Source organism: Trachypithecus francoisi, unplaced genomic scaffold, assembly GCF_009764315.1.
Source record: "Trachypithecus francoisi isolate TF-2019V2 unplaced genomic scaffold, Tfra_2.0 Lachesis_group5, whole genome shotgun sequence".
Taxonomy (NCBI): domain Eukaryota; kingdom Metazoa; phylum Chordata; class Mammalia; order Primates; family Cercopithecidae; genus Trachypithecus; species Trachypithecus francoisi.
In genome coordinates, this window is record NW_022681470.1 from 29,790,474 (window position 1) to 29,812,637 (window position 22,164).

The 22,164-nt window shown below is 36.7% G+C and overlaps 1 protein-coding gene across 1 annotated transcript; it reads right to left on the reverse strand.

The window, feature by feature from the left end:
- Window positions 1-901: 901 nt before the first annotated feature.
- TNFSF18 (TNF superfamily member 18) lies at window positions 902-12,586 on the reverse strand. Its single transcript, XM_033198548.1, has 3 exons — window positions 12,365-12,586; window positions 5,243-5,273; window positions 902-3,023 (listed from the first exon to the last, which is right to left on the reverse strand). The coding sequence occupies exons 1-3, from the start codon at window positions 12,584-12,586 to the stop codon at window positions 2,677-2,679; spliced, it is 600 nt and encodes a 199-aa protein (XP_033054439.1). The 3' UTR covers window positions 902-2,676.
- Between the last annotated feature and the right edge of the window lie 9,578 nt (window positions 12,587-22,164).

Here is a 22,164-nt window from a genome sequence, read left to right on the forward strand (position 1 = left end):
TGTAAATCTTTAAACTGTTAACTTGTCAGTCAATCAGATTTTTACTTCTCCTTCTCTCTAATAAAAATGTGTCCTTCCAAATGAAATTGCCTAATTGGGATGGAACACAAAGGCAGGAACTTCATTTTCAAAATACACTTCATCTAAGGAGTTTGTTGACTAGATTACATCGCTTTTCAATTAGCTGCCGTCTTCACGAGCAGAGACTTAATCCACAGTCAAATAGCATGCTCTTATTTGATGGGGCAAAATGGAAGGTAAAAACAGTGTGAGAAGGGTTGACAATGACTTTGATGGTGAATGTGGGCAGGGTGGAGAAAAGGAGATAGGTGAAAGTCAGAAAGTGAAACTGTCTGACTAACTCATCAGAAATGGGAACAGCTATGATGAAAAGCCAGTTGCATCCAGCTCTCACTTCTGCTTAATACTTGCCAAACAGTGTTTCATATGGGCAAAGATTTCTGTGATGTACCTTTGTGTTCCCTGGATTACTAACTCTAGTCTGATGACCCACAGATAAATCAGCTGCAGTCCAGTTATCAGCATGTTTTATTATAGATTTAAAATGCAAACTACTATGTGGAGAAACAGGAAAACAGTATACATTGAAAACAAAGGCTAAAATTATGACATCAGGAAAATTTAAAGGTCACCTTTCACCTTTTGGTAGTCATCCCTGTAGCTGCAGCTGCAGTGACCTCTGCTTGCCCTGAGAAATCACCAGTATGTCAAACTTTTACAATTTCATTTTCTACCTTAGTCTGCCATGATTGTCCCAGGAATGAAGCGGGGGCAGAGAGGAGTCATTAAGGAGAGTTTCACAGTGGTGTGCTGGTGAACTAGCTGTCCAACAGGAAAATGTGTAGTGTTTGCCAATTTACATGGTACAAATACTCCCACCATAGCCAATTTCAAGAATACCTATAATTAATAACCAGAGTGCAACATTCCTGAAAAGTTAATAATATGCACTTATAAGCTAGCACCAGCCCACTCCAGCACATATTGCCAATTGCTTATAACACAACAAAGATCAGGAACACCAAGATTTTATATGTATATATATATGTATATATGTATATGACACACTTTAATTTCCTGAGAAGATATGCAAATGCAACAGACACAAGCTCTCCAAGTCTTTGGCCCTGTAGCTACTCAGCAGATGTTTTTTAAAAAAGACTTACTAAGAAACAACTTGGCCTCAGGCTTAGCATGCTCCTGAGCAATTTTTGTTACACAAAATACAAAAAAAGAAAATTCTTTTAAATAGCTTTACATGTAATAGTATTTAACATAATTCAGCTTTTCACAAATACCCGTAAATATTTTAAATTTGTTTATAATGTAATATTATATACCTTCCAACAAGAACCTGCAAGTATCTAAGAGCCCAAACATTTTGAATTAGTGCTATTTATTATTTTTAGAAGTTAGCACATTTGACTAAGATTACTAAGATGGGCTTTGCAAAGGGAAGAGGGGAATTTGGTTGGTATAAGGCCTGAGCAGCATCCTGGGTTTCCCTGATCCAGGCAGGGAAAAAAAAAAAAAGTTTGCTGGTGAAGGAAACATCTGTTGTGGCTTCACTCTGCTCACCTTGGGCTAAAGGGAAATACGCTTCTTGAAAAGTGACTTTGCTATATTTTAGAGTCTTATAACACAATAGCGGAAGTAACAATTCTAAAGCTGAAACAGAGCAATGCAGTGGACAACCCATTGCCTCTTGTAGTCACTTGTCCTATGATTTGAGGCAAGTTGGCTATGCTATGCTACCACATTCTCATCACTAAAATTTTCCCCCAAATACCTGCCCAATTAACTTCATAGAATTGCTACCTGTTATACGAAAGCACTTTGCAAACTGTGGAAAGCTAGCTAAAAATACTAAATCATTACATGACATAATCCAGTAATTGGTAATACCATTCTGGGGTTAAACCTAATGATTACTAATGGTTACTCTTTCTTTACAATTAGCAATGTTTAAACACCAACAGTAAGTTCTCACAGAACTCTACGTGAGGGTTCGGAATAACTCCTTTGATAAGGCTTTTTAAAGCACCCTACATCCTGAGGAAGATAAAACAAAGAGAAATTTCCAGATAGCGTACATTCCATTTTATGCCACTTGTACCTCTATTCCAATAGTTCTCAGAGTGTTCTTTGTCTTCTAACACCACTGTATCTAAAGTAGGATATGGTAGGCATATCTGTGGCCATCCTATCAGTCTACTTTTTATTGGGAGGGTCTCAAAAGACGGGAGTATGAGAAGAATGAATTAGAGCAGCCCAAGAATATGAGAACAAAGTCAGGCTACTGCCCCAGATCCTTTTTGCATACCAGGTAAAACTTCCAAGGGAATAGAACTCCATTTTTCCACTCACGAATTCAAGATTTAGACAGAGATTCTTTGAAAAGCACATGTCCTCTGTCATCTATATTCATTTTATCGTGGATTAATGAAGTATCTCTGCAGATCTAACCAAAAGTCTTTGGCTCTTCCTCTGAGTCTCGTTCAGATAAGCATGATAGATGAAAATTCACATACAGAGGAGTTCTGTTTGCGTTGATTTTTGTAGACAGACAAACTCTAGAAATTGAAAATCTTCTCCCTCCAATCCACCCACTGGCACCTCTGCATGTGCTGAAGGGAATGAGATCAAATCAAGTCTCTAGGAGATGAATTGGGGATTTGCTAGTAAAATGATACCCCAGTAGGTATTATTTTTTAGAACCTGATACTCAGAGTTGAATATCAAGTCTATGGTATCCCCAACATGCAATTCATAAGTCCCTCCTACATTCTGGATTTTAGATTTGTTTGTTAGAGTTTGTATCATGTCTTTGTTTTTATACAGCCGTACTTCAAAAGGAGCTACATCATTGTAGTTTGCATTGGGAGCCACTTGGCCATAAATTAAATATAAGCCATTCTGAAGTATCTCCAGCTTCCAGTCAGACACCTTATTCACGCAAGGAGGTTCAGAAGATGCCATTTGCCATTTTGAGGGTAATGGTCCTATAAGAAATATACGAGGGAGAAAAAAGATGAAAGCATAGTTATTTCATTATTTCATCCTTTTCCAGATCGTAGATTTACCACGTACATGTTGTTTCTTTACCTGATCTACACTAGTTCTTTTCAAGCTGAATTTTTCTATTTTAAGTACCTATCTACTCCTTGCTTTAGAGAAATTGAAAATCCAAAGAGTGTTTCTTGCTTGGAGCATCCTAAGGAAAAGAATTTGGGATAGAAAAATGAGTTAGGTGACTCAGCATCTCTTGTCGATTAATATTTGTGGGAAATAGAAAGGAGAAGAAAAGACTAATGGAGAAAGAAATCACAAGCCAAAATTTTGAAAACCAGGGTTGGCAGTCCATGCCTTTCCATGCATTTTCTGTGTAAATACCACTGGCTGTTTTATCACTTTATCAGTGAGGCTTTCCTTAATTAAGCTATGTTAAAAAGTGTTCTCCTATCACTCTCTCCTTTTACCTTGCTTGAGTTTTCTTCATAAAGTGTGTCAGTGTCTAGGATGTTATAAATTAAATTGTTCATTTGCTTATTTTCCATCTTATATCACCTTGAATGTAAAATTTTTTAGGACAAATATATCTCTATTTTGTTCATTCCCGTATTTTCAGCACCTGAAAAAAATCCCTGGTACCTGGTAGATGTTCCATAAATATTTATTAATTGAATGACACTTCCATGTTCCTGAATTAGGTGCTTTGTGTCTAAATTATGACTCTTCTCCTCCGTTTGTAGGTATATATCATTTAAGACCTACTTAGGATTCATTAAATAAACCCCCCAAAAATAGCTAATGGTAAATTTATGAGTTTATAAATAGAAATAACTTGACTAATTTAAATATAAGGATCCCTAGCGCAATACTGTCCCAAAGGGTAAAGAAAAGGTGAAGACCTAATCATTCATTTTCATTAGCACATATGAAATTTAAATGTTTGTTTACTTGGTTTTGCACATCAGTGTGATCTCACAGCCCCAGGAGGTGCTTTTACTACCCAGAATGCTTATCTGTTCTGCAATTCTCCGTAATTTTTGTCCTTTGTCCCATAATTAAAAAAAGAAAACTTGATGAGAAAACACCCTGGAAGAGGTAACATTTTTACTTCAATTCTCATTCATATGAATGACTAATGTAAGACTCTGAAGGTAGATTCTGGGGGAGAATGAAAGAGAGATCACTAGAACAAAAGGCAAAGTCACCCTGTATCGCCAATGAGCTCAGAGCCCAGTAAATTTCTTCTTCCTTGACATGTAATAGGCAATAGGCAGGTCACCAGAAAGAAGTGTCATTGACTTTCCTATTTAATTCTGTGAAAGGGGGTCACTTAAAGACCACCTTAGCATCACTTGAGTTTCTCAACTTTTACCACATTAAGGCAGAATTTCACACATGCCATGCATTCCATTCCACTTACTGGCAAAACAAAAACAAAACACAAAGAAAGAGACAAGCAAAAGGAAATTGTCTAATTCCCACAAGCCAAGGAAACCTACTGGTTTAAACTATATAGGAACACAGGGGCTGCAGAGTTAACTCTAGAAATGGTCTGTTCTCAACTGAAAATGTATGTTTGGCCTGAAACCTATAAACAATTTTTTAAAATGTATTTATCTGAAATTTTGCGTGCATTCTAAGAGTCTAAGTCTCATTGTAACTGCAAATTGTGGTGTGTTTTCTAAGCAAATATCAGGTGACTACAAGGGAAAATGACTCAGAAGCTAAGCTTAGAAGAGAAAGGAGTAGAGGAAATGGCCACTCTTCCAACTCTCATTGCTCTTCTATACTTTTAGAAACAACAATGGCACTCTCTCATATACTCCAGTGAACATTAGCAATGTGTGAAACGTGAGAAAGACTTTAAGGAAAGGTTGTAGAAATATGAAACTTGTTGTGTTTATTAAAACACAGAATTAAAAGTAGATTCCTGGCTCTCAGATTCATAGGCCGGTAAGAGAGATGTTCATTCCTGGCTAGAGATGCAGCCTTCGATATAAGCTTTATCAGGGCATGGGCTTCTTTTGCCTGGTTTACCTCTGAAAGCCTCAGCTCTTGGGAAACTGCCTAGTACATGATAAGTAATTATATGTAGTAGCTGAAAAATGAATGGAAGAAAATGCAGGTTTTCTTGAGATCACTGACACCTGCCTTCTTGCATCAAAAACTAAGAAAAGTAAAAGAGAGACATGCAAGATAGGTTACTCACCAAACTTAGCCATACAGGGCTCTTTAGCAGTCTGTTGGGGAAAGAAAAGATGAATTGATTCGGATGATGACAGTGTCATTAACTTTTTTGATTGATTTATTTAGAGCTTTGGATTCCTGAAGCAAACTACTGTTCTATAACCATTAAAAAACCCTCCCTTCAACATGTCTCAGCCCTCTCAGCCTCCCTTTAAAGTTGAGTGGCTCCATCCTTTACCTTTTATTACCTAGCTTCCCCTTTGGGTGTTTTAGACAAAGGTCAAGATCTAATTCCATTACCTAATCTATACCTACAGAACAACTATTTGATATTGGACCCCCCCCCCCAACGCCCCCCGCTTGGACTCTAAAAGTTTTTCAACAAAATAGCAGTTTCCACACCCCAGTGACTGAACAAGGTTATCTATTGGCACGGGAAAGGAAAATAATGAAGCTTCTGTTTATGTTTATTTTTATTTAAAATAGTAAATTAAGCCCTAGAAATATTTATAACTCAGATTGATGAAGCCACCCGTGTATAATATTCAGATAACTACATGTCATATACAGTATCTGAGATACCCTGAAACACAGTTCCAAGTTTCAGGCTATTGCAATGTATGGCAGTTCACATGCTACAAGATGCCATCAGTGTGTGGTTAATTTTATAAGTACAGGTAGTTAAATGCTAAATGCTCAAAAATACTTTGTATAAATTAAGGCATAACCACAAACATTTTTTGTATCTTCCAAAGTTTATTGGTTTCCTAATGGCAAAGTGCTTAAAAGACTTTTTGAACTTAAAGATGTTGCATATTTTCCTTTTGTAGTATTTCTCTGGCTGCTATACTAGGAACAAATTAAACAGAGGCAAAGACAAATGTAGTGAGACTAGCTAAGAGATCATTACAGTCATTCCTCTAGGCAAGACAGCATGGTGCCTCTGACCAAGGTGCTAGCTGTGGAGCTGGTGATACTTGGCTGGAAAATAAAGCCAACAGAAGTTCCCAACATGGATATGGGGTAGGGAATGAGAAGAGACAAAGATGACTCCAGTTATTTTAGGCCTGCATAATTGGAAAGATAATTATTCACTAATATGGATAAGATGTAAGAGGAATAAATGGGGAGGGGAAAAATCATGAGTTTGGTTTTGGACATGTTAAGTTTGTGATGCTTATTATAAATCCAGATAAGTGTGTCAAGCAGGCAGTTGGATACAGGAGGCTGAAATTTAAGGAGCTCTGATGATATACATTTAGGAGCCTTAAGTTCCTAAGTGATGCTTTAAGGAGTGAGATTGTGTGAGATCATCAAGTTAGTGGGTGTGGATGGAGAGGAATACTGGGGCATTGTGATGTTTAGAGGTCAGAGAATGAGAAAGAACAAGCAAGAGACAATAGAAAGGAGAAGTTGAGTCTGAAAGGAAACTAGGAGAGTCTGATGTTTGGAAGCCAAGAAAAGAAAATATTTCATGCAGGATGAGTGATCAGCTGGTGTCAAATGCTGTCAATAGATCAAGTAAGAAGAGTACAGTGAAATTGACTGATAGATTGAGCAACATGGTAGACACTGGAGTTCTTGACAAAATTAGTTTCTGTCATATGTGAAGAGGGCAGAAACTTAGAATAAATTTAAGGGTAAATGGGAAAAGAGAAGCTGGAGGAATTTTGCTGTAGGGACAGTAGAAAAAAATGAGTGGAGTTTGGATGATGACGAGAGATCAAAGAGGTTTTTGTTGTTGTTGTTGTTGTTGTTGTTTCACAACAACAACATATGTTTTAATATGAGAGAAATGGCAACATGTTTTTCTATTGCCATTTGATGGAAATGTTTCTGTAAAATGGATGAGGCATAATATGTAAGAGCAAGGAGAGAACTGTTGGAGCAATGTCCCTGAGTAGGTAAGATAGGATAAGATTTAGTTCACAGATGGCTTGGATAGGTGTATGGACAATTTATCCACAGTGACAAGAGAGAACAGCAATATACCTGGACACAAATGCCAATGAGTTGGTGATACTGGAACTTCTTTCCTCCCTACTTCTATTTTCTCTTGAAATATGGAGGCAACGTTATCATTGGAGAGTGAGAATGGGGAAGAGTTATTAGATGTTTGAAGAGATGCTAAAGATGTGAAATCGTCCAGTAAAGGAGAGTGAATGGATGGGAAACGTGGGTTGCTTCCAGAGCAACACTGAAATCCACTTGAAGGCAGTGGCTGTAAATTTAAAGTAAGACCTTTCAACAAGTTTTATGTTTTCCTTCAGATACATTCAACAGTGAAAGACACAGAGCAGTTGGATTTAATCAGCATTAGAGGTTTTCCATAGTCGAGCTTTTGTCATTAGAATACAATGCAGATAGACAGAAGCAAGTGAGTGAGTTTATACGAAGGAGGTGTTAAAACTGTAGATCTTGGAAGTTAGTTGTGTCAGGAAAGAAAGAGAGGCATCCATCACTGAGTGATGGATTGAAAATTCAGTGGTATGACATGTTAAGAATATCCAAAGATGTGTTCTTCCATTTTAATCTATATTTGTTTGTCGGGTAATTTTTCAGTCATGACAGTCAAAATCATGAAACAAGGTAAATTAACATATCAAACTTCAAATTGCTGTATCACAAAGTGTTAAGATTAAAAAATAAAATAAATGCATTTATCAAATTATTAAAATATTATTTTACTTATTTTAGAAATGTTTATATTATATATTAATGCATTATAGAAAATATAACATTTTGGTGAAAGCAAAATGGTTTTGCATTGTGAGAGCTACGTTAAACATATTAGGCTCACCCTTATAAATATATATTTTGTGTATCTCTTTAGTGTACACATTAGTACTTGTATATGGTATAATAATTAGCATACAGATGTTGGGAATTATACTGAAAATATGTTATTGAGAGGGAGGTGCAATCAAAAAGTCTGAAAGTCACTATTCTAGGAAATAAATTTTTTGATTCCCTACACTTGTTTTTTTTGTTGTTGTTTCTTGTTATTTTTTTGAGACAAGGTCTCATTCTACTGCCCAGGCTGGAGTGCAGTGGTGTGATCTCAGCTCACTACAGCCTCATCCTCCTGGACTCAACCAATTCTCCCATGTCAGCCCCCTGAGTAGGTGGGACTACAGGTGCATGCCACCATGCCCAGCTATTTTTTTGTCTTTTTTTGTAGAGACAGGGTTTTGCCATGTTGCCCAGGCTGGTCTCAAACTCTTGGGCTCAAGCAATCTACCCTCCTCAGCCTCCCAAAGTGCTGGGATTATAGGCATGAGCCACTGTGCCTGACCTCTTACAATTATTTCATCCTCATTTTGGTGTTTCCTGGAAGAGATGTTGAAATTCAATTTAGTTCAACACATGATAGGGATATGACAAAGACTCCCTGAACCCCAATTTCCTCATCTGTAAAATGGGAGAAATAATAGCACCTAGTTTGTTGAAGTTGTTGAGGTTAAATGAGGTCGTTTTAAAGAAGGGCTTTGGGGCTTTGCTGAGATAGCCTGCCTGGACCTGTTCAATAAATATTAGTTGTTTGGGTGATGATGGTGATTGTAATGAAGAATTGAACTACAATGTAAGCACACATATTCCCAACATTATACAGCATTGTAAGCACGAGAAACAAATGTGATTTTTGGTCCTTGCCTCTCAAGAAGTTTATAATCTTTCTAGAAAGACATGATTACACACCCAAAGCAATTTGGTAACAATCTAAATATGAATGAGTGCCAAAATACATGCCACAGATAGTATCTGCACCATCTAGTAGCATGTATGAGATGGGTTCAGAGAAACCAATGCCATAGACAACCTAAGGCCAAACTAATTTCCAGAGTCAGAAATTCTGGATAATATACTGCAGGCTGCTTAATGTCCATTTAGTGCTACAGAGACCATCACTGTGATACTCCTTAATTATTGCCACCACTAAAAATCCATCTAATTGCAAAATCATCAATTTGGCTGTGAGATACTGTCTTTGATTGAGAGAGTGATATAGGTAGGCAAAGAATATCCATATTGTTAAACGATCTTGTTAAATTTTTGCCCATTATTATCTCATTAATAGTAATGGGGCAAATATTAATCACTACCATCTCCTGGGAGCCTACTATATGTCAGATACTCTACTGTCTCATTAATCCTTACCACAACTCTATACAAACTAGCTTGCTCATTTTGCAGATGAGGAAATGAGGATGAGAGGCATTAAGTAACTAGCCTAAGGTCATGCAGCCAATGAAAGGCAAGAATGAGATCCACACCCAGCCTGTCTGGGTAAAAACTCTCACCCTTACCGCTCTGTGGGGGAAGTTTCTATTTATAATTCTTCTGATGTTTTGAAGTAGTAAATACCCACTTTTAAAGACACACATGGCTTAGTTAATTTTTCTAGAAGGATCTGTTGCTTTTGTAACCTCATCTTGATTTAAGGTTAGATTTACATAGTTGGGCTCAAAATGGCCAAAACAATCATTCTTTCTCCAAATCAACCCCAATCAAATCCTCAGTGAAAATAAAATCTGCTCTGCTTTTAAGTACAAGTACAACTTCCCCTTCTGAAAGTATCCTTCATTTTATTGAAGCGGGAGACTCTGCTGAACACTTGACTTCTTAGTGATAACTCCTGTGAGGTTATTTTCACTGAGGGATTGACCAAACTCCTTGGACTCACAGCTATCCTTTTAGTTAAATATTTTCTCAGAGAAGAGAGAAAAAAAGAAAAAAATTGACCCAAGGAGCCAAGCTTCCCATCTAACACTTTTTAAAGTGTTACACTTTTTTTTAAGTGTACACTTTTTAAAGTAGTGTCTAGACAATCTGGAAAGTGGACTTTGTATATAAAAACTAGAGTGGAGACCAAAATAAAACTTTAAGGTTCATGGGTATTGTGAGAATGTGGAAGTGGCCACATCATAATGACTCACTATCTGCCAGCCCTTCAGACCTCTCTTCCAGAGATATTTATTTGTGGTCAATAGGGAAAGGGAAGTACAGGTAAGTGAAAAGTGAAATGTAGAAGCTAATATCATGCATGGTGGGCCAGGCCACTGGCTTTTCCCATAGAAACAAATCCTGCAAGTTTCCTGTCAGAACAATATTCTAAAAACATTTTATACTTCCCTAAATTTGGAAGAAACTCTGGATTATCTTTAGAGGCAGAACCTTTCACTGAGAAACTGGATCTAGGAGAGAAAAATCAGAATCAGAGCTCAAACACCTGGGACTAATCCAGTTTGATTCTGAACAGAGGTGTCCTAGATGATCTGGCATTATTAGACTTTCCCTTTGCAAGAACTCCTGGGTGCCTTTGGGAAAGGCATCTGTGCATTCATTCCCGAGTCATATGCAGGAACTGATGATGCTTATATTCAGTGTTCTTCAGGGTTATCGGGCTAATTAATCTTATAATTTTTAGAAGAAAGAAGCACTTCCAAATTTAAGTTATTGCTATTCTCACCCTTCCTCTTCTTCAGAAATCTAGACACTAAGAATTTCTGACAATTATTTCTTTCAGCTTCACTGACCCAGAAAGTTCACACTTCTGCTTGATACATTTCTTTTTTTTTTTTTTTTTTTTTTGAGACAGAGTCTCGCTCTGTCGCCCAGGCTGGAATGCAATGGCCGGATCTCAGCTCACTGCAAGCTCCGCCCCCTGGGTTTACACCATTTTCCTGCCTCAGCCTCCCAAGTAGCTGGGACTACAGGCGCCCGCCACCTCGCCCGGCTAGTTTTTTTCTATTTTTTAGTAGAGACGGGGTTTCACCGTATTAGCCAGGATGGTCTCGATCTCCTGACCTCGTGATCCGCCCGTCTCGGCCTCCCAAAGTGCTGGGATTACAGACTTGAGCCACCGCGCCCGGCCGATACATTTCTTGAGAGAGCAGGATTATAATTAGAAATGCCTCTGTTGCACATAAGCCTTGTATACCGTTATGGAATACAAATTAATGGGCTACTGTGGAAAAATTGGCCAAAGCTATGCCTACGCGAAATTAATATCCATAGGGGACTGCTTCCTCCTACATCTTTTCTCAATTACTTTTACTTATCTTAAGTGGTAGAACTATATCTTTGAAATCTTCGCTGATCAGTTCCCTTAAGAAAAATGTTTCTGCAGTTACATTTCAACCCTTTCTCAAGATGGACGTATACCACTTTATTCTACCCAAAACTTCGAATTTTACAATTTAACCAGAAATAGGCTAAATCCTGAAATAAATAAAGCATTTCTTATTTTCTTTTTGGTCAGTGCCATATGGTCAACTGTGAGGAAAGTTTTTTTAGTAAAAAACCAAACTTATCTCCATTCCCAGTGTATCATCCCATTCTCTAGGCCCACAACTTGGCCTGCATCTCAATGGGAAATTCCTGACAAGCATCAGGGGCTTCCCAAATAGATATGGGCTTTCTCTTTCCTCCGTGAAGTCTCCCCTGATCAATTCAACCTAAAGTCATTGTTCCCTGCTTTTGAATGGCTTAGGCATTTATTCTTCATACTATCCCTAAATAAATTCTTAATCACTGCATTTTATAGCTAGAAGAAACATCATAATAAATCCATTCCCCTACCACCAGTTTTTTTTTAGATAAAGAATCTGCAAACTAGAGAGATTAAATGTCTTTATCAAATTTATACAGCTGGTTATTAGGAGACCCAGAACCAGAATCCAGATATTCTTATGCCTAGCTCAGGGCCATTTCCCTCCTCAAAGACACACAAACCACCTGTCATTTACTTAATCCTGTCTTTCACTATTTTTTTAAGTCTTTTCCATAAATAAGACTATAGCTTGCATCCCATTCCTTGATATTCATTCATATTTTTACCTTTTTTATTCTACCAAGAGCTATAGAAGAGGGAGAGAAAAATACTCCACAGGCCCCTGTCAATTGGCTTAACTCTAACTGAGTTCTGCATCTAACATTTAGCTTTTTCTGATACCTTTTATCTCAAAATTTTAGCTAAACTTCAAAAGCCATGTCATGACAATATTAGAATTGTATTTACATTATGTATACGCATCTCTTCCTTCCAACTATTGCTAACAATACTGAGTGACAATGATAATAACTAGAAAAACAAATAGAGGATTATAGCAAATAGCAATCTTAGGTACAATTGCCTCCTTACCTCTAGTTGGAGAAAAATAAAGATGAGCCAACTGAAGGAGCAAAGAAAAAGGAATATAGCTATTGAGCAAAAGAGCCACAGCTTCCAGGATGATCTCTGAGTTCCTTGAGTTCTTGAATGACTTAAAGGCATATTTTCCAAGTGGCTCAAACACATTTTTGGAGAAATAAGAGCTGTGGAAAACAAAAATTCACAAGTGATGGGTGAAGGATGCAATGTCATGTTTTGTAGCAATATGGTAATTAGTAGTGGGTGTGGAAGGTGGAGTTTTCCTTCTGTCACTGTGTTAGAAAATGATACTCATAACTTAAGTGCTGACTTTCATTTGGCACAGGGTCAAATACAACAAAAGGAACGGAAGGCTGAAAGTCAACACAAACTCAGAACATAGAAAAAAAAAGCACAAGGGAAGTTCAGAGGGAAAAAATTTCTCTCCTAAATCAAAAGGCAGTACAGTGCATGTGTAGAGGAGCCTTGGGAGAATACAGTGGTGTACTCCCATCTAAGAAAGTATTCCATATTATTTCTAGATAAGAAAATTACTTTTTATAAGAAGAAATAAAGTTTGAGATTAAGACCCCATTGTACTCCAGATATCATGTACATGAGCGGCAGTGTTAGGAAGTTGGAGAGGCTAGGATCTCTAGTTTGGAAAAAACAGAGTTTCAATCAAGTCAGCATCTTGTATACCTTAAATATATACAATTTTTATTTGTCAATTATACCTCAATAATCTGGAAAAATAAAATCTATACTCATAAAAATGTTTCATCCATTTCTAGTGTATGGAATGCATTCATTCTGAGATATTCTCTAGAAAATATTAAGTGTGTTACAATAATTTAATAAAAAATTGTCAATACAACAAGCTCAATTTTATTTTTCATCATTTTTAAACTCTGATAATTTAGTTCTGGCATAAAAAGTTATTTTACAGAAGGATATTTTCCTGCATCCTGCCCTCAGCCTGAGCTTATACTCTATTCCAAAAACAAACAAACAAACAAACAAAAAACCTTGGGTTTTCTTCCTGGGCCCAAAAATATGGATTTACTACAAAATTGAGGAAGTGTCCTGGTTCTATGGACCTCAGTCACACAGGCTTTTAAATCAGACAGACCTCAAGAGCAGAGGCTGGCACTGCCCAATTCCTACCTGCTCTGTGGCTTTAGGCATGTTACTTGAGTTCTCTGAGCTTCAGTTTCCTTAACTGTAAATTGGAGAATATTTTCACTTTATAATGCTTTTGTGGAGAATGAAATGAAGGTGAAAAGTTTATGCGTTCCATAAATGTTAGATTATCTCTTCTCTACCCTCTTTAGAGATGTAGTGAAGGTTAATTCAATTATTAAATCCTAGAAAAGAATGAGCATTCTTTATCTTTCCCACAAGATATAATTCACCTAAAGTTTACTTAAACAAACGGAAGTAGAATGAAAGTATTTTGGAAAACCTATGTTTTAATCTAAGAGAGAACGGACGATTTATAAATTGGAAAAAAAGTCCAGAGATTTAACATCCTCATTTACAAAAAAAAGGAAACTAAGGGCAATAGAGTGTGAGTAGTGTCTCAGATCACTACTGACTAGTTAAAGATGGAGTGAAAACTCAAGCCGACAGATACTGCTTTGTATTCCAACCATTTTGTCTTAGTACTGTACTATTTGCAATATTATTAGCAATATTTCTCTCTGAACTATCAAAATTTTAATTTGGGCCCTATTTTACCTTGATCAATAAACTACTTCTTAAGAGACTAGTCACACAAAAATGATTTTTCAACACAACAAATGTTTTTGTGGCTCTGTACTTAGATGCTGCAATGCAGGGATGAATAATAAACTTACTCTAGAAAAAGACGGATGCCTTGATCCTATAACCTGTGCATTTGCATCAGGTCTGGAATTCATATACACAAGCACAGAACTTAAAATTGGAAGTTAAATTATGTCCTTCCTGTTTTTCTGATCTGCCCCTTTTCCTGTCTCCTCTCCAAATTTTTGAGGGAACTTCCCTGGCTTGCTACCTTAGGTAAACATTTGTTGTTCTAAATAAAATTGTTCTAAATAAAATCCAATTCCTCCTTCTGTCTTTAACCACAGTTAGGCTCTGGGATATCCTTATTATTTTAACCTTATGACAGTATCTTAAGAAAGATGACGTACTTACCTCAAGAAGACTACATTCTAGGGCCTCTTTTCATGAAATACGATTTGGAAATGAGATAACTTCAAGTTTAGACAGGTTACAGTAAGGAAGACTTTCTGAAATTCCAGAGCAATGAGTCACAGTTGGCACGACTTTGGTGTAACAGGATTGCATGATATATCGCAGGATTTGACAAGAGGTAAATGAGCACCAAACACCAAACTCAAGCTTCGGGTTTGTGGTCCATCCCTTGCTCAGATACTTAAGCATGAAGTATTTTTGTTTATTTGTTTTTTTGGGGTTTTTTGTTTGTTTGTTTTTCAATTAAATCTGGCAAGTAAATCCATGTCAAATATTTACTATCTGCCCACTACTGTGCCAGGAGATTTGGGGGATATTTTAAAAAGTAACAGCTACCCTGGCCAACACGGTGAAACCCCGTCTCTACTAAATACAAAAAATTAGCCAGGCCTGGTGGCACGTGCCTGTAGTCCCAGCTACTCGGGAGGCTGAGGCAAGGGAATCACTTGAACCCAGGAGGTGGAGGTTGCAGTGAGCCGAGATTGAGCCACTGCACTCCAGTCTGGCAACAGAGTAAGACTCCGTCTCAAAAAAAAAAAAAAAAAGTAACAACTGCCAATGAATTTGCCACTGAACCAAATTGAAACCTTACCACAGGGAGACAGATGCCCAAATTCATACTATCCATAAGAAAGTGCCTGAGAAAACAGACCTCGATAAACTGAAATCGTTGAAACAGCGAGTTAGAAATAAACTGTTTAAGAAGAGAGAGGAGGGTACTGTTTCTTGAGGGTATGATAAAATTGAGAAATAAATATTCAGAGGTATAAGCATCTGTAAATATTAGAAATTAAAGTAAGAACTCAATATAAACAATGACAAAATCCTAAATTTTTAAATGAACCTGGTATTTTTCATTCAAGAGCTGCAAAATAAGAAATTTCAGGAAAAAAGGTCAAAGAAAACCTCCTTTCTATATTTTCACATTGAAAAAAAGGATCTAAGATATGTTTGATTAAGCAATTTGAACTGCATTTATGGCTGCTTTGAATTCAGAATTAATTGTAGAACAACATGGTTTTAGTTCACTTATTGACTAAATTACCTTAAAATGCATTAGGCACTTACTGTTTCTTCTCTGTGTACAAATGATTACATTTGAACATCAAACAGCCCTATATTCTCTATATCTATTAGAATGATGAACTGACATTCAGGAAGATTAATCACTTGCCCATAAAGGTAGAATAGGGATTGAATTCTCCTTGTTGGGTCCCAAAACTCATATTTTTTCTACCTCTTTATGCTGAAGTATGTCAGGGACATCCCATGTAGAGTCAACAGATTGGAAGATATATTAGTCTGTAAGAGGGTGTTAGGTGGCCATCAGTTTCCTCCAAAATCTGTTAGTACTCAGGGCTGCACTCCTCGCCACATTCCCCTAATACCACCGTTTATCCTTGAGATAATGACTTTATCCTTGAGATAGTGTATGGTCTAGCATAATCAATCAGAATTTTTCAATATGTCAGAACTCAGTGAGGAATAATACACAACTAATTTTGTCTACTCCGGATGTCAGAGTATTTATTGTCATGACAAATAGGGTTCATTTGACTTGAAGACACATAGATGGATATATACAGTAAATCAAAAATGGGAGAAAATACACAGACATGATCTATAAATAGGGTTTTAAACTTGGAATTTTTTGAAAGAAACAACAGTATCTGTAAAAATCTACTCCATAAAGAGAATTATGTACAGTTCATTATACATAAGTAGATGTATGTGTATTACATGTACATATTATATACATACATACACACATGTACATATAAGTACAATAAATTCTAAAAGATATACGAGGACTATATCTACCTTCAGATCATCCTGTCTATAGAACTAGTAACAATCCTAATCGGGTTGATCTAGGAAATAGATCAAATTCAAGTGGTGTTTTGATTTCACAACCTGGGGACCCTCCTCTGTGCCCCCACATTGTGTTGCCTTGTGCTGTCTTTTTTGCATGTCCACTTTTTTGGAGCCTTTACCAAATGCTTTCTTGTTTGTCTATGTTTTACTAGCTCAAGTACAATCTTTAAGTAAAAAGTCTAATGGCCAATTTCCATTGAAGCCTTTCTGTGCTAGCCACCTGCCTTACTACTAATCATTTAGAATGGCTCTGTGATGTTATAGGTCCCTATCTCTCTAGTCTGAGCCCTCTATGTCAGTGGCATGTTGTTTTGTGTGTGTGTGCCCTTTCTGGACTAATGAGCATTTTGTATTTTGGCCATAGGAGGAGCATCTTAAATACCTTTTGATGGGAAGAATGACTTGCTGCTTAGGGTCTCAATGAAAACATTGGCCATTCTGCAATATGGCATAATACTTCCTATTTGGAAACCATCAAACATCACCCTAGAATCTGTAATGAATGAGCATTGCTGTTAAATTACATCTTGCCAAATATTGCATAGATTGCCATAGAATTATGTATTTTACTTATCAATCTAGTTGAATTAAAAGGGTCTTAAGACTCCTGAGATTAAGTATTCTTCCCAAATCTGAATTTGCGGGGGCAGCCCTGGAAGAGGGAATAGAAGAAAAATATTTTCCCTTTACTCTTCTATTTGGTTTCCCCCTTTGACAAGGTCCTAAAATTTCGCCCTCTAAACCACTACATACCAGCTTCAGTGGAGAATAATCAGCACATCCACTGCTCTCAGCACCCAACTCTGACATGTGTTCATATGCTCTACAGTCTAAGACATTTTCTCATCTGGTTTTCTATTTTTTACATGATCTTGTGCCATTCACATGATCCTGTAGCCATTTGGTTAATAATAAATTTATTGGTTTTGGAACCGGGAACCTAAATAAATAAAAGCCAATTTTTGCTTTTCTATATGAAATGATTCCTAAATACACAGGACATGTTATTTCTCTCGTTTATTAAAAAAAAATTACTGAATGCCTTTTCTGTAGCAAGTACAATGTTAAAAGTTTGAATCCTGATAGGCAAGGGTCAGTCCCTATATTGAAGTTTGTTGTTGTTTTGTTTCATTTTGCTTTGTTTCTTTAGGTACCTGGAAAAAGAGACAAATATACAAGAGCAGTACAGAGAGAAATGTAGTAATTGGGAGAGCACCAAATACCAAAGGACATAATGTCTGCATTGAGATTTAAGTTTGCAGAGAGGTTATTCAGATGGAAAACCTCATATTTCATTCTCTTAAGCCAATCAATTACTGTTTCCATTAATAAAATTGCTGAATAGCATATGATATATAAATATATATAGCATATACACTATGCATCATATAAAATATAAATATATATTTGGTATGTATGTGTGGATATATGTCAGGTATGTTATTTGGCAATGGAGAAATAAAGAGAAATAAGACAAGGTTTCTGATCTTAAGGAATCCATCATCTGGTCATTGCTATTTTCTTACATTTGAGCATTTCAAAATTGCATGGAAAATATGTTTGCAATCACAGATCTTCTTTGTAGGGCCTTATGTAACTTCCCCAGAATTACCAGGTAACGTAATTCAGGTAAGAATTGGCCAACCCTCTAGAGGTGTTCAGGCCAAGCTACTCATCTATCCAGTTTGGTGACTCTACTTGTGAATATAGTAGAATATTCCTCTATGATGAGGAAATTTCGAACGGTATGCCAATGGAAAAAACTGACTCACATGCAACATTATAGAATGCTGTTTGGTGGAATGGTGCCAATGGAACCCAAAAGGCAGTTTCTATTTACTAAATGAAGAACAAACGCCCCAGAGGTGTTACATATGAAAATTATGCCAACATAAGGTCCAAATTATTTTAAGCCTTCATTCTCTCAACAAGCCTAGGGCAAATCTCTTTGGCTGAAAGTAAGAATATTCCCCCTCTCCACACGTACACGGCTTCTATATCTTATCCCATGAATTCCTAGATCCTGTCAGATATCAGCCTCTCCGACTGCAACACCACTGAGTGGTGATTTCAAGCATCAACCATAAAGAAAAAAGAAGACAGAAAATGATAGAGTAACAACAAGGAAACAAATATGTATTAAAGCCATGCTCTTTACCAGGTGCCATGTTTTAAAGTTTCAACTCATGCATTATTTTGTTTATCTAATCTTCACAATAACATTACTCAGTAGGTCTTATTAGTTCCGTTTTACACATGAGAAAATTGAGGTTAAGAAATGTTTAACAACTTACCCAAGGTCATACAACAAGTAACATTCAAATCAAGATCAGTTCAACACCAAAATCTATTCTTTGCATTGTGTATTGATGCCTAAATGAATGTCTGTATTTGGCTTCAGAAGAGAAAAGATTTTAAAATGGGGAGTAACTAGCAAAGTTAAGGATCTTTATGTCACTTCTGAATATGACATCAACCAACATATTTTTGAAGGAAAAGTTCTTACTAAATACACATATCTTTTTCAAAACAAGTTTTTTTTTTTTTTTTGCTCCATCTTCAATTTTATAATTCTTCCTCTTTTTCCTCTTTAATCTTAAAATAATTCAGGCTTCCAGATAGAACCAGATTGTAAATCAAATTTTAAATTAGTGTTAAGATATTAAATGTGTGGGAAATACCAGATGTATTTCTTGCCACAAACATTTTCTCGTGGCTCAATTTTTCTTAGAAGTAAACGAGGCCAATTGAGAGAAAAATCCTTTATAGTCCAATACTGTTTATATCACATCCATTTATTTAAAATCTTATCTTTCACACTAATTTAAGGATGAGAGTAATATCTAATATTAAAATTTGTGGATAAAAATTGGATCAGGGAGTATTAATTAAAAGATAAATCTAGAGCCAAGTAGAATTATGGAAACCAAATGGAGGGGTTAATTGTGGTCGCTTCATTGTAGAAGAAAATAAAGCTCTCAGACAGTTCAAAGGGAAGAGGAGTGAGACAAGAATTGTGGTAGGGATAACAGATGATTTCAACAACCATTAGGGTCACTATGGAAATGTTGAAAGCACAAAAATTGGTGTGAGATTCTATTGATTAAAACAGTATCACAGCAATGACAGCAACAACTAACACTAATTGAGCACTTTCTCTCAATGACGTAGGAGTTGAGTAGCCCCAAAGAAGGACTTGACCATGCTGATTTGAAGTCAACCAATGTACAAGACCACTTTAGGTTAAAGCAGGAAATATGCAAATTCACCATCAATTGTATTTACCACAAATGCTTAAAGCATAGCATGTGGTTTTCCAGTGGATGGAGGGCCAATAAGAGTAAATAGCATGGGTTTCTGAATTGAGTGATCTAAGGAAAGGAGAAGTGGGTTCTGACTCCATTATTTCCCTTTTCTGAATCCAGCCTGCCTGTCTGCCACAGTCTCACATAGTGGCTTGGAGCTAGTGGACATGACAGGCCAAACCTTCTCAGCTCCTATTGCCTCTCAATGTTTCGAGGTAGTGGAAAGGGCTCCAGGGCAGCACCTTGATGAGGTAGAAAGAGCCTATCCAAGGGGTCAAGCATTCCAGGATCTAGGTCTGATTCTGTATACTTAGCTATGTATGACCTTGACCATGTCAAAAAAAATAGTTTTGGATGTTAATTTATTTATCCATATATATATATGCATTGAAAACTCTAAAGCCCTGCACAAATGTGGGACAGTTATTATGCTTTTTTGTCTTTGCAATTGAACTTACCAAGCCACTTATTTCAGCACTTATTTCATATTTGTTATAAATAGTTTCATGTGTGTTTTCCTGTGAAATCCCTCCCCACCACGCACACACACACACGCACAGATATGCACGCTCACACACACACATATTATGAGATCAAAAATGAACTGTGAAACAGCCAAATTTCTTAAGTGTTTATTTAGCTGCTGTGTTCACTTATCTGAAGAAATTGACAGAGCACAGAACATTTTGGACATTTGTTGAGTCTAAAATGTAAGTGTATAGATTGGATCCTTAGGATGTTCTTTTGTCATCTTGTAATCCCAAACTGTAAAAGCTCAAAAAGATTAACTAGTCCCTTCATTTTTCCAATATTGGAATTGTACACACAGAGAAAAACTACTCAAGACTCTTGATGAAACAAACTGGTACTATTTTGCTAAGTAATTAAATACTTACTTAGAAATTATTGCAATAAAATCACCCTAGTAATTGATAAGGATAAACACATTCAAGATTTACCGAAATAAAAAATTGCCTAAATAAAAAATAAAAAGACTAGTTTTCCCCCAATTTTCAAATAACACATTGTTGTACTAGGTACTTGGGAAAATAGGGGGGAAATGTAGAAGATAAAGGCTATACCCTTAAAAGTATGCAAGCCATTAAGGGAAACAAAAATTGAATTCCTACAATAAGTATACTTCCTTTAAAATAACATTTTAACAGTATAACAGTAAGAATTTTGGAAAATCTAGAAAAGCATTGTAAATCTTTGTAAGATATAATCTTTTTGTAAGATATAATCAAAGATATAACCAAGTAGCTATAACCACTGTTAGGATGCAGATTTAATTAATTTTTTATTTTTCTGTATCTATAAAACAAATAAGAATTACAGTCTAAACATAGCAATGTAAATACAGAGAAGGATTTACTTTCTCAATAATTCTTGCCAAACTTCACTTTTTAACAATTTACCCCAAACCATATACAGCCTATCAGTGTGAACTTGCAGCAATTGAGGAAAAGGTGGTATGGATATGACCTGCCTTCTCTTTTCCTCACATTCTCTGTGCCTAGTCACCAGCTCAACATAAATGGCAGAGTGGGCACATGCGGAGGTGGGAAAAGAAGACTGCTCAGGCCAGTGAAGACCATCAGTGGGGATTTGGAGTCACTTTACTCGGCCATGATCTTTTTGGGTGACCATTAAGTGATCTTGGGTGTGTATTCATTTTATATTGCTGGCATAACAAATTGCCAGAAATGTAATATCTTGAAACAGCACCCATATCCACAGTTCTGTAGGCCTAAAGTCTGGTGGACTCCACTGCATATTCTATTTAGGGTTGCACAAGGCTGAAATCAACATGTTGACCAGCCTGGCCCCTTATCCAAAGGCTCTTGAGGAGAATTGGTTTCTAGTCTCCTTCAGGTAGTTGGTAGAATTCAGGTCTCCATCTTCAAACTAACAATACCAGGTCAAGTCCTTCTCATGGTTTGAATCTCTGTGACTTGTGGCATCTCTCTAACTTCAGTCATGAAATTATCTGCTTTTAAATCCCTTGTGATTATATTGGGCCCATCAGATAATCCAGGATAATTTCTCAATTTTAATTTCCCATAATCTTATTACATCTGCAAAGTCTCTTTGGCCTATGTAAGGTAATATAGCCAGATATTCCAAAAATTAAGGTGTGGACATCTTTGAGTTGTCCTTCCGCATACTAGGATGCCAGCCACCCCTCTGTTGCCTTCTGATGCTAGGGATTGCTTGAGACAGCACTGCTGCATTGTCCCTCCACTCCCAGTGGATTTCCAAGGGTCCCTAAATGCAGGTTCATCTTTCCTCTGGACAGTCTTTTGGGGTAGGTGGTCCGTTGCCGGTTCCATGAAGTGGCCTAGACACCTGTTAAATTGATGTTGTTCCTGCCTCGCTCCATGGAGCTAC

Bases quoted from the DNA above. Each gene is read 5' to 3' on its own strand.
- TNFSF18 (XM_033198548.1), bottom strand. From the start codon at position 12,586: ATGACATTGCATCCTTCACCCATCACTTGTGAATTTTTGTTTTCCACA. The intron at 5,274-12,364 runs GTAAGGAGGCAA...TTTCCCCAACAG, and splicing joins TTATTTTTCTCCAACTAGAG to ACTGCTAAAGAGCCCTGTAT. The intron at 3,024-5,242 runs GTGAGTAACCTA...TATTTCTTATAG, and splicing joins GCCCTGTATGGCTAAGTTTG to GACCATTACCCTCAAAATGG.